The 12,827-nt window shown below is 53.3% G+C and overlaps 1 protein-coding gene across 1 annotated transcript in view; it reads right to left on the bottom strand.

The window, feature by feature from the left end:
• Positions 1 to 4,640: 4,640 nt before the first annotated feature.
• AGAP1 (ArfGAP with GTPase domain, ankyrin repeat and PH domain 1) overlaps positions 4,641 to 12,827 on the bottom strand; it is a 625,487-nt gene continuing 617,300 nt past the window's right edge. The window contains exon 16 of the mRNA XM_019628311.1: positions 4,641 to 12,590. Coding sequence (XP_019483856.1) covers positions 12,387 to 12,590 — 204 coding nt within the window. The 3' untranslated portion in view covers positions 4,641 to 12,386. The remainder of the gene's footprint in view (positions 12,591 to 12,827) is intronic.

Below are 12,827 nucleotides of genomic sequence, written 5' to 3'. Positions count from 1 at the left end.
TACATGTTCAGTTGAATCAGAAAATTCAAATAAGCAGAGAACAAGTTAGAATCAAGATTAATCTGAGACAGCATGCCTGCTAACGCTTGCTTTGTGTTTTTTTGGGGCGCTTCTCTGCATGTACATATAAACATTATAATCCTGTGTATGAATTTTCCTGCCAAAATAGGATTTATGGCATACATGCGGCTTAACTTGCTCTTTGCACACGCTCACTCTACTTTATAAACACCTTTCTGTCGCCTACAAATGTTTACTGCTTGCATGTGAGTTAGGGGGATCTTAATGCTATGTATCGTGTTATTTGGGTGTTTCAGATTTTCTGTGATAATGATGATTTTTAATACTGTGAGCTCATTAAGGACGAAGCACTAAGTTCTTTCCATGTATTAACTCATTTAACCTTCACAGCCCTCCAAGGTGAGTGCTCTCATCACAGCCATTTACAGCGGGGCACTCAGAGAATCTAGGGGACCCAGGCTGTCCACAGTCGGCACCCTAAACAACCGAGTCCATGGCTCTGGCCATGAGCATGACCTCATGTTGCTAAAAGGTAATATTACATTTTCCTCACCACACGGCTCAGGTGCTGGCGAAGCCACAGCCGCAGCTCCTTGGAAAACTCGGCTTGCAGGCAACACCATATTTTCAGGGAGCGTGGTTTGGTAAAGCCAAGGTGACCAGAGTGGAAGGAAGGAAAGTGGGCAGGTCTCTGTGCATTTCGAAAGCCCACACAACCAGGGCACAGGTCCTGGGCCACTATACACTCGAAGTCCCCTACCCGCCTGCCGGGTCAAAGTCACCGGGACAGATAGCACGTGCAGGAGCAGCCACTCAGGTGCCTGAGCCATTCAGCATTTCACAAGAGAGGGCCCTGCACACAAATTAATCACTGAATTCATTGGCCAGGAGCAGTGCACTGCTAAGTTCCCATCTTCCCCGCTAGTGTGTGTGTGTATGTGTTTTGGTGTGTGTGTGTGTGTGTGGGGGGTATGCGATGTGTGTGTGGAGTGTGGGTGTCAGTAGTGTACCCTTGCAGTTGCAGTAAATGAGTCTTTTTCCTCCAGCTTTGAAAATAAACAGATCTTGAAAGTGAGTGTAGCTAGCGATTGGTCAATACCACATGCAAATAAATAAGTGCTAATTGCCTGCAGTGTCTTTGGGTGTCAGGTGCGGTTATCGGACCACATTTATGGGCCAATTAGGCGCCTTACCGGACTTGAGCGATGATAAATTGTGGCTTAGCAGCTTCTCAGGACACGCTGGGGCCGGTGGAAGTCCCGCTGCTGGTGAGCACTGGGAGGCCTTTGTTCCCACACAACCGCTGGTGACCTCGAGTGCCCCCACTTACCTGCAGGTGGGGGCAGGGCAGGGTGCACCAGGGGACCCTGTGGCTGGGGACTCCCGTGAGGGGGGCCCGAGAGAGCCTGCACACCAACAAGCAGATCCCGGCCCTAGAACACTGGCCACGACTGAGGTTCCACCAAAGTGCTTAGGACGGCTGGGGGGATGTGACAGGCCTGGCAGGAAGTGGCACCCTGGGTGCTCACCTGGTGACATTCCTCCAGACCATTCTTCCCTCTCAGCCCTGTCACAGTTACAGCGAGGTTTGGTTTCCTGAAAAGCAGAACCACCCAAAGAAAACAACTAGTGCAACCCGACCCTCAGCACCCAAGTGCCCCAGGCAGAGGCAGAGCAAGGCCACTGGTGGGCCTGAGCGCGCTCCTTTTTGCCTGTACTCCTTCATTCGGTGCACATTTGGGCTCACTCTGGGGCTCTGGGGGTGACCCAGGGCCATGGAACCCAAGCGAGGTGAGGGAAGGGGTGGGGTACCTCAGACAGAAACGCCCAGTGAAGGTCAGGGAGCCTGAAGGGGAGGGGCCTCGCTGGGCTGGGGTGAGGCGGGGAGGCCGGGGGAGGAGGGGACCGCGTTCTATCCAAGGAGGAGGCGCTAGCCACCAACTGGGGTCTTCCCAGGGGAAGAAAAAGGTGGACAGAAGCCCAGAGCAGGAAAGAGTCCAGGATGCTGGGGCGTGGCTGGAGCTGGGGCGGCCCAGGGCCAAGGGAGGCAGGCGAGTGGGGTGGGAGAGCAGAGCAAGCAAACCCTGGGACAGTGGACTTCCGGTCAGCACAGTGGGGAGCTGGGAAGGGGTTCCAGGCGGAACAGCAAGAGCAGATCTCAGGAGACTGTCGGCTGCGAGATGAGGGTTTGGAGGGGATGAGCTGGCAGGGCGGCAGCCGGGGTCCTGTGGGAGAGCAGGGGGGGGTGAGGGGGGCTGGCCTGGCCTTCCGGGTGGTTCCCCGCTCTGTGAGGGGTCTGTTTGAACTTTGTTCTTTCAGGCTCTGTAAACTAGTTTGCTCCTCACCTGAACCCTTCCCAATTTTTAATCAATTTGTTTCAGTCGTTTATTAATCAATTAACCAATCATGTCTCCATTTTTAGTATGAGTGAAAAATGTTTTAACGAAAAACCCAACTACTTTCTTCGAAGTCAGCGGCTAACTGTGAGCTTTAATATGGACCTCAAAGTAATTTTTTAAAAATACATGGTTATGGAGAAGAGGTGGACGGTAAAGGGTAAAGGAAGGAGTAAACCACCCAGAACTGCAACTGCCCAGAGAGACGGCACAGCTAACATTGTGGATTTCTTTCCCTGAATATGAAGTGAGGACAAAACTATCTTTATTTAATAGAGATCAGTCTTACATACGCTCTGTACCCTAACTTTTTCCTTACACTGTATCATTTCCCCATGTGGTAAACACCATTTGAAATGACTAATCTTCCCCTGTATGGATGTAGAGTCATTTACTTAACCATCTCCCCACTGTTGGACTCTTGAGTTTGTTCTCCATATTTTGTTATTATAAACACTATAGTCATGAACACCTTTTCAGGCAAATGTATAAGTTTCAAATCACTCCATGGCCCGATTCCCAGGCATTGAATTCATCCATGTAATCAACACGCTTACGGAGCCCGTACTGGGGTGAAGACGTGTCTGGACCCTGGATTCCTGGGCCGGAGGATTCGCACAACTTGGGACACAATTCTGTATCGCTTTGCAGAAACGCTTTTAGTTTCCGATAATGGCATGTTCGCGACAGTTCCATCGTGGCCGGGCCAGCACTGCGTCTGTTCACTTTAAAAACCCTGGATTATAAAACTAAACTTGCAGGCTTGCTTCTCTTACCCTACGACCTAACAGAGCTTCCCAGGGCACTGGGTTCCAGGACTGTGGCTTGGAAAGGTGAGGGAGTCAGATCTCCGCTCGGGGGCCAGAGCAGCTGTGATCTTCTAGGACTGGGCAGCCTGCCCACTGGGCATGTCTCCGAGCAAGAGTTGTGTGTGTTGACAGAGGGTGTGTTTGAAAGTTGGGGAACCAAGGGCTGGACAGGCGACCCATGTGTTACCTAGTCAACACCCACTCTTACCCTCTCCCTTACCTCCAGACTCCCCCCCCCCCCCCCCCCGCACAGCCGCATTTCCCAGATGCCCTTGCAGCCCCGAATGACCCCCTCAGTGGCTTCTTCTCGTCTAAGCAGCTGCTGGAGGTGGAACAGCCCTCTGTGGGTGCCAGGAGGTAACAAGCACCCATGAAACGATGGTTGAGCAGATGGTCTGGTCGGGCGCAGGCTGGGCCTGGATAGCTTTCTGGAACTGCCCATGCCAGCCCTGGCCTGCCGACCTCCGGTGTCTTCTCATGTGAGGGAACAACTCTACCTTATTTAAGCCACCGTTTCGTAAATGTTACCAAATAGATAGGCAACATGTGTTCAAATGGAGCCAGCTCTTCCTAAAGCGCTTTCTTTGTCCTGCTGCTTATGTCCTGGAGGACGAGTAACCCTTGTAACATTTGGCACTTGGCCTGCTGGGTGTGGAGTGACCATGTCGCGGGGGTCCTGTGACTGCCTGGCTGGGTGGGATGCTGCCACCCGGTGTGGCATCATATCCAGTCCCTGGTGTGTAGGCTCCCCATCATGGGAAAATCTCAACAGAAGACGTAAATATTGACGTGTCATGAAATCACGTGGCTCTGTATCTACTGACGTGGGAGAGTGGGGCCAAAAGCAGAGGGATCTGCTGATCTCCCGGGAGAAGCGTCCGGAAGGTGTTCAAATCGCTGATCACACGGAGGTCTGGGTGGGCACTTTGAGTGGGTTTTTACCTGCTTTATACTTTTCTAATTTTGGGGGGGAAAGATATATATTTTGCATGAGAAAGTTAAATAATATCAATATAAATAGTATTCATAATAGCATCCTTCCATGGCTTATTTCCTAGCCACCCACTGAGTCCTCACCCCACGGCTGAGGCAGTGTGGCTGACTGCAAAGATACATCAGAAGCATCTGGAACTCCCGGGTCCACCCAACCCCCAGGCTGGGGAAACCACGGCCTCTCAGAGTTTCTTATAAACGACGAAACTGGACAAGACACGCCTTATCTTTTCCCTTGTGCCCTGAGAGCCGTGCGTGTGAGCCACGTCCCTCATCAGGGGGCTGCCTGGGGTCTCGCACAACCCCTTCCATAAGCAGTGAAGCCCCTCTTCTCTCGCGTTTAGCTTGCCTGGAACAAACCCAATTCTCGCGACAAGTGACCCCCGCCCCCCAGAAAACCCCCAACAAAAGCCTCCGTGGAAACGGTGCAGACATAGTTTCAGTTCTTTATTAGAAAGAGGCCTCTACACTCTGGGCACCTCTCTCCCATTACTTTACACATTTTTCTTTTTCTTCATTTTCCCCCTTAGAATACTGTACAGCTGACACACAAAAAATCCCCAGGCAGGGAAATACAAACTGGCATATTTAATCAAAACAAGATCATATGAAATAACAAGCAAAGTGAAATGTCTGTCAATGGTTTTAATTACAGTACAAACAATATAAATAAAGCATCATTGAGTCATTGTGAAACATAAACTTGCTGAATGAGGTAATATAAAAACAACCAAAAAACCAAAACAAAACAGAAAACCAACCCGTCTCTGATAACCCCAGGCTGCTGGTCCATCTTCTATACATCGCTATTTACAGAAAGAGAAAAGTGTGCTGTGAGGGGCCCAGGCCCGGCCTTCCCGGCTCCCTCCTGGAAATGAACGCCTCTTGGTCATCGCCCCTGCCTAGCTCCGGGGGCCCCTCTCGGAAACACTCCCTGCGGCTGGATGGGAACCCCATTCGGAGTCGTGGGCAGGACGGGGGCTGTCTGGGGCAGGAGGCCCTTCCCGGACGTCCTCGTGGCCAGCGGGGCGCAGCCGGCTCGTCCGCGGGTTCCCTCCGGGCTCAGCAGCGAGCCTCTGGTCACGTGCCCTGGACCCCCCCTGGACCCCCCGCCACACCCGCCCCCGCGCGCAGGCGCTCAGGCCCCCGCGGGCGCAGCAACCTCCAGAATTTGATACATTTTAGACGCAAACACCCAGGTGCGGGAGGAGGGAGACCGCGATGCTTTCCGAGGTCCGCAGAAAGCATCCTTTCCACGGTAGCGTCAGGACGTGCGAACGCCCACTGCACGGCCGCCACGGAGCGGCCCCACGCCTGTCAGGCCGCGTGTGCGCCGGCATCTGCCGTGGGGAGAAAGCTGCGGGGACCCCAGGGTGGGGCTGCGGGGCGCTGCGTGCTCGGTGCTCGCGTGGGCAGCGGCAGCTAAGGCCCCGGCCGTGGCCGATCCTCTGACCTCCCGCCCCGCAGGGCCCACGCAGGATGGCCGGTTCCCCCGAGGACTCCGCACAGGCCGGGCCGGGCCGGGCACGTCTTTGCAGGAGCTGCTCGCTCGGGAGCCTAGTCCTGGGGCTACACCGGGAGCGCAAGGTCCCCGACGTGCTCATTCAGCCCAACACGTCTGCACTTTTACGTAGCAGCCCCTCACCCGGCGGGCTTCCAGGGCTTGGGGTGAGGTCTCCACTCACAAGTTTTCCAGCCAGCTCAGTCCTTAGCTTCCCAGGCCTATGTGGACGCTGCCTGTCACTGGGAGATGAAGGCATAATCTGACTTGGGGGCCACTGTCCCGACATCTGGGGTATTAAGGGGCTTGTTCCATTGGAAGGTTTGCCAACAGTCGTTCCTTTCTTTCACCTGCCTGCCTCTCGGGACAAAGGTCATGCAGTCCCTTCCCACTGACACTGAAGTCTACTCAGTCCTAAAGGGCGTGTCACTCTCATATGGCTTGTCACCACCCTTGGAGTCCTTCTAGACAGATGCCAACATAAAAAATCAGCCCTGAGCTGGCATCTAGCACACGCACGAAAGCCTCACACACATCAAGTGGCTGCCAGCACGGTGTCACCTGGCTAGAAGCCGGAGCCTGTCTGTCCAAGTAACCAGGGGCGCTCACATCCGAACACCTGCAGCTTTCAGAGCCACAGCGGGCTCTGCGGGGCACGCTGCCCGACCCTGCCCACCTCCCAGCACCACAACCCTTCAGAAGGGCTGAGGGCCTCAGACAAGGGCCTTCTAGCCACCAGGTGAAGACCCAGAGCCAAACGCTGCCGCCTGACAGCAAAACCAGCCCCTCGCAACTGAAATGCGGCAAGGAGAGGTTGTCAAACTTACAGTCGCGGAACCCTTGCTTGGGGAGGGTGTTTGCCACACCGGGGAAACGGAAATACTTCTAGAACCTGGGAGTTTTTACAGTCACAGATTAAAAACAGACTTTTTGGTTTTACAGACTCTCCTACTGATGAGATGTTCTCTAATTTCAACTTGGACCCAAACTGAAAAACCCAAACTGGAAAAAAAAAGCAGCAGACTTCCAAAACTAAACAGGGAATCCGTGGATATTGTTTAGGGAATCTATTTAAGAACAGCATGTCTTCTCTAAGGGGCAGGATATCTGTGTTTCTGAAGTATTAACGCCGAAGTCGTTCCCTGGTCCTTCTTCCTCGTGAGGTGAGAGGTAAGGGGCCCGACAGGGGCGTCCCGACCCTGAGTGGCGCTGTTTCTCTCTAATCACGGATGTTGTGGCATCTGGGCTTCCAGGCAGTGATGGAAGGAGAAGTCTGAGGGCTGCGTGCATTCACCCCAAGTGGCTAACCCGCCCCTTCTCTCTCCTGCATAACGGGAAAGCAACTGACTGAAAGGCCGCCCCACTTAGATGCCTGAGTGACAAAGGACGCACGGGTGGGGCAGGGCAGACCCCGCCCCTCAGCAGGCCTGGTGGGGAGTGACCCCTGCCCACGCAGCAGCACACCTGGGGACCCTGGCCTGGCCGCACAGGGGTGAGGCCCACACCAGGACCCACTGACCACTGGGCTTCCTGAAGAAAGCCACCTGGGAATGTAAAAAAACACGTCCACAACGGCTAAGAGGGAAAAACGCACGTCTTGATGCCTAAGGCCCTTATTTAACTCCTGGGTGAAGTACAAGGGTAAAACTCACTCGGAGACGGGGCTTTACAGCGTGTGAAACCCACGTGCGAGGAGGCGGTCAGAAATAAATTCTGTTTCCTGGGAAAGAAAGATGTGTATCTTCAGCACATTTCTATTTGGATTCTTTCTTGACTGCTTTTCAATTTGTTTGCTTGAAGGACATAAATACCCTCCAGGGGAGTTCTAGAACAGTTGTGCTGACCTTGTGGGTTTGTGGGGGAAGGGAGGCAGCCCACCAGGGTAACAGATCTGCTTTCCAATTATCTTCGCCTTTTCAGAAGTTTTTGAGACTCTTCTTACTCACTCTTAGAGGATCTATATTGTTGCAAGGTTTCAGAACCTCCCTAGGTAGAAATATGGATTTCCCCGTCATTTCCAGAACATTTTAAATGCAAGGAGGAAGGGTTGGCAGAGTTGGAGCCACGGGGAACCCAAGTCACCCATGAGCACTGCTCAGGTGGGGGCTTGGGCAGGACCTGACGGTCAGTCTCGAGGGGGAAGATGTGATCACCAAGTGCAGGCACAAGACAACTTCAAGGTCCCCTGGAAGGGAAGACAGCTAGCTCCAGCGAGTGGATGCTCACCGTCTAACCGTGTAACTGATGAGGGAGAGAAAAAGGCAGAGAGACGGGCAGGAGAGCCTAGAGACACATTCTGCCACCCAGGGTCCTTCCAGCAAGCTCTGACTTTTAAAGGAAGTGGGCAGAAACCATGGAAACGAGGACCAATACTTGTGTCACTGCAGCCTCTCGGTGCCTGGAGGTGGCATCTGAATGGGGGCAGGCCTGTCTGCGCCAACACAACCCGCTGTAGGAGAGACAAGTGGTCATCTTGGGCCTAAGGCAACCTGAGTGAATGGCATGAGGCGAGACCCAACCCTTTCTCTGCCTCTGGAGAATCAATCTCCGATGAAAAAGATGGAGGGGAAGTTTTGGTTAAATGGAGCTGACGAGATGGTAATTGGGCAGTTTGGGCTTATCCCTTTTAGGAGGGGCTCTGGGGGTAGGGGCCCTCAGAGCACCAACAGGCTAAGCAGAGGAGGAGCAGGGGCTCAAATGGAGGGGGGCTGGCACAGAGGCCATCGCCGACTCCCCAGCGCACGGGCTGGAGGGCGTGCTGCCAGCGCAGGGCCAGCTTCTCAGGCACGTGGTCTGGATCTGGTCCTGTCCATGTTCCTGTTCTGAGCAATCACGCCCACTTCTGGAGCTCCTAGCTCCTGGCAGGGCATTGGGCTGGCACTGATGACACTGCTCTGAAATATCACCCTAGTGTCACAGGTAAGGAAAGAGTCCGAGAAGCTGGATGCTTGCCCAAGGCTGCACAGGTGGGACAACAAAGCCAGGTGACCCTGGTCTGTGTGGCCCCTGGGCTGGCTTTCTTGTTAGACGTGTTTTGCCCTAATGAAGTCAGTGACAGCTCCTTCGCCAATGTGGAGGATGTGCAGGTCTCTCCAAACTGCGAAGGACCGGTGCCTACGCTGGGCGGTAGAGTCTGGGTCTAGGCAGACCTCCTCAGGCTGGACGGCACCTCAGAGGAGGGGGCGGAAGGAACCCCGAGGCCCTGCACTGGTGCTGGGACGGCCACCGTCCGGACTCACGGCCCTGCAGAGAAGGTGCCACTTCAGGGGTTTCAGCCCCGAGTCAGGCAGTAAGAGGTGCCCTCTCCGGCACCTGCGAGCCCTGTGATCAGCAAGCACCCTGCTGCCTGCACTTGCTTTCTAGGGTAACTACACTTGGTGTGTGCTTACGGGAAGGTAGGACACTGCGCCTGCTTGTGGGACCCAAGACTCAAGACTAGGTCACTTGCTCACCCTCGAGTGGCTCATCTCCTGGGACAGGAGACGGAAGGGACCAGGGGCCACCCCCGGGGCCGTGGGCTTGGTAAGCCCTCTGTCCCCCCCAGTACTCAAGGCCCGATCATGTGGGGTCAGAATCAAGACTCCTTTCTCCTCAGGGTTTTCTTGGCCACAGAAGGAACCCAGCGAGGTCACAATATGTCCAGGTCACCAAGGGAACAGCCTCTACCCTCCTGCCTGTTCATCACGTGCCTTCCCCAATGGGTGGTTTCTCCTCCAAGGGCAGATGCTAATTCTGAACAGAAAGGGTAAGTGGGTTCTGCAGTGGTGGCTTCTCATGTCGCTGTCACATCATAGAACTTACACGGAAAGAAACAACGAGAACTCGACCCCTTTCGCAAACTGGTGATTTCTAACCCTGGCCCTGTGTCCTCGCTTCTCCAGCCTCCGTGTTAGTAAAGCCTTAAGATGAGAGAGAAGGGCTTCTAGTCTGACACCGAGATACAAACGGACTAGCTGCCAGTCACCTTTACTTGAAAAGAAAAGCCCTGAAACCCACCACCGCCTCTCCTCTGGTGCCCAAACCCAAGGAAGCAGGCTGCCCGCTGGGGCCGGTCAGCGCTAAGAGAAGGGTCGAGTTTTCTAAGGAGGAGTCAGCGAAGTCCCTGGGCTGGAGGGAGGGGGAAAAAATATCTAGCATCCAGGCCATGAAAGGCTACGTGAAAAAAGAAGCCATTTGGGAAAATACTATATTATAAACACATACAATCATATGTACACACTCATATACATCCCAAAGAGAAGCCTCACAAGGAAGTTAGCTTCTTTTCAAAAGAAGGCTCCGCTATGGTAAAGCATTCCTATAGTGGGAATTCACTACAATGAAATAACTTAAGAATTTCATTTCTACTGCCTCTGTGCTCCCCACATCGAGTCTGTGTGGAGCGATGCGTCTAGCTGGCTTAGAACAGTAATGCTTCTTCAAAAATAGGCACTGACGTTTTTACCCCCTATTCACATTTAAAATAACTACACAGTGATGACACACAGAATAAAAAACCGGGTGGAGGGTTACGGACCTGTTGTCAAGGTTCTCCAGCTGCGGCTTCCGTCCCTGTGACTCCTGGGAGCCACCAAGTGCCACTGAGCTGAATGAAGGTTAGAAATGTCCATGAAACACTGACCTACATCTAAATCCTGTGAAAAGCTTTATTTTTTCCCACCTACTTTTTTTTAATTATTATTATTATTTTATTTTTTAGTGAAAGGGAAAGAAGAGGAAAAATTCTTACAAAACAGAAGGTTTAATATACGAGAGCCAGGAACTCCCGGAAGCTGCCGGGAGAATGTGGCCCTGTGCTCCTGTGCTCCATTAGCCCAGCACTGTGCTTCCCTGTGACAACCCCTGCCCCCGCCACTCTGCCAAAGGACTCTAGGCACAGCCACCCCCTTTCCTTTTGAGCCTGCGGTGTCTTGATTCGGTTTAATATGTTGGCCACCACGCTGGGGGTGGCTGAATGAAGTGGGCTAATACCATGACGATGGCAAATCAGGTGACATACTAAAATGGAGAGCCTGGCCACCAAGGAAGTCTTAGGGATTCTCCTGGGACAGTCTGGGCCACAGAACCGCCGGCGGCAGTCGCCATCTACCTTGGCCAAGCGGCCAGGTCCAGTACTCGGGAAATGACGCCTGGCCTCGCCGGAGCCTGGTCCTCCCTCGCCCAAAGCGGTGTCAGGTCTAAGCCATACTCTCAATGGCCAGAAACCACACGCCTCTTTCCCCCGCTAACATGCTGCAGTGTCTTCTTTCTTTCTTTCTTGATATTAATAAGCAAATTGTACCACCATCGTATTCTGATGTGCTCCTTTTTAAAAGCTGTATATCACATTAATGGGAGTGTTTACCGCTGTGAATATTTTCCATGTACACTGATCTGTAACCCTCTTATCTCAACTAGCTGTACATTATTAGTTCACATCCAGTTCAATTTATAAATTAACAGAGGTGCCATTTGTCTGTACAAAAATCAATGCATATTTATGCTTCTTTTATTCAAATAGATTTCCACACATCTACACACATGATACAGAAGCCTGTGTGTGTGACTCGGGCAACGCGGCCCCGGAGTGCCTGACACCCAACACGTCCGCCTGGGCAGAAGGACACAAAACATCTCTCACGTTCGGGGGACGGGGGGGAACACAGCCTTTTAGGCATTTACTTAGGTTACTAAATGCACTCGAAATGGTATTGTTAGTTGAATTCGTGATCTCCTTTCGAATTTCTGAGTTGTTATTTATTTTTTCCCTCTTTGTTTTTGCAAAGGAGACTGCAGTCAAATAAGACTCAGCAACGGATTTCCTCTCTTTGGACTGAAAAATTAAACAGATACTAAATTATGACAGTGAATTTAGAAAGGAGGCTCCGAGGGCCTGGGAGAGCATGTCTGGGATGATACGATGCTTCTCCGAGTATTGCAATCACATTGTGGCAATCACCGGAGCGTGCCGCGTGACTACCTCCACAGCTAATATGCTTTCTTCCCGGTGATGACTAATCATGTTCTATTAAACAGCGGTAATGCTGGAAGAACTCAACTATACAAGTGTAATGAAGCCAGTATTCTCCCTGGACAGATTAGCTCCAACTGATTTGACACATACCATCATAGGGGCTTCAAACCTGACAAACTCTGCTTGCTTCTGATTTATGCCGTCAAGCTCCTCGGAGAAGAGACGGAATCCAAGCGTTGCGTTTGGTAGAGGTGAAATGTACTGATGTGCTTAACTGCCAGCTAAGGAGAGTTTCCCCTCTCCTCACGCCTGCCTCCCCTCCCCCGCTCGTCCCCGTGCCTTGTCCCTTGTCCCTTGTCCCTTGTGCCATGCTCTGTCTACAGGCCACCAGGACCTGGGTCCCGAGCCGCCGTGTGCTATCGTCAACCAACCAAGGCCCGTCGGGCGCTCCTATTTGTCGATTCGGGGAGTTTATGGAAAAAAACAAACAAACCGATCTTGCAGTCGGCTGGCCTCCTCTTCGGCCCTTGAGGACTGTCCAGGTTTTGTGATTCCGCTGGGTGGAGGGAGGGAGGGTGGGTGGCAGGTGGAGTGGCAGGTGACCGCCAGGGGAGAGTGAGGGGACGTGGCGGGACTCACGTGTCGTCACTTCCGAGAGAGGATGCTGGCGGCTGGGTCGCCCGGGGTGTCGGGCCGGAGGGCGCAGATGCCCCTCAGATGATGGTGGGCACCCTCCCGCTGCTGTTGTTCCGGTTATTGTTCTTCCGCGACAGGTTGGGGGTGGCCATGAGCACGAAGCGCTCGTCGGGGCAGCCGTACTGCAGCAGCACGTCGATGCACTCCTGGCTGGCGGCCTGTCGGGCGTAGGCCAGCGCCGTGTTCCCGTGGGCATCGCGGGCCATGACGTCCACGCCGTACTGCCGAGGCAACACAGACACGTTAGCGACACCGTGACGGGGGAGGGACACTGCTGCGGGGGACCCACTGCAGCTGGACTGGGTGGGGACTAAGTGTCCAGCGTCCGTGCCACAAGCTGGCCCTGCGCTGCGTTCTTCTAAGGAAAGAATGTGCTTTCTGCAGCTGACAGGCCCTCCTTTGTGCGACAGAAACGGACCAAGAACTCTGGTCTCGCTATTTCTATTTTGACCTTCCAA

Source organism: Hipposideros armiger, unplaced genomic scaffold, assembly GCF_001890085.2.
Source record: "Hipposideros armiger isolate ML-2016 unplaced genomic scaffold, ASM189008v1 scaffold_17, whole genome shotgun sequence".
Taxonomy (NCBI): domain Eukaryota; kingdom Metazoa; phylum Chordata; class Mammalia; order Chiroptera; family Hipposideridae; genus Hipposideros; species Hipposideros armiger.
Note: the sequence above shows the minus strand (reverse complement) of the source record. Positions and strands in the feature narration are given on the sequence as shown.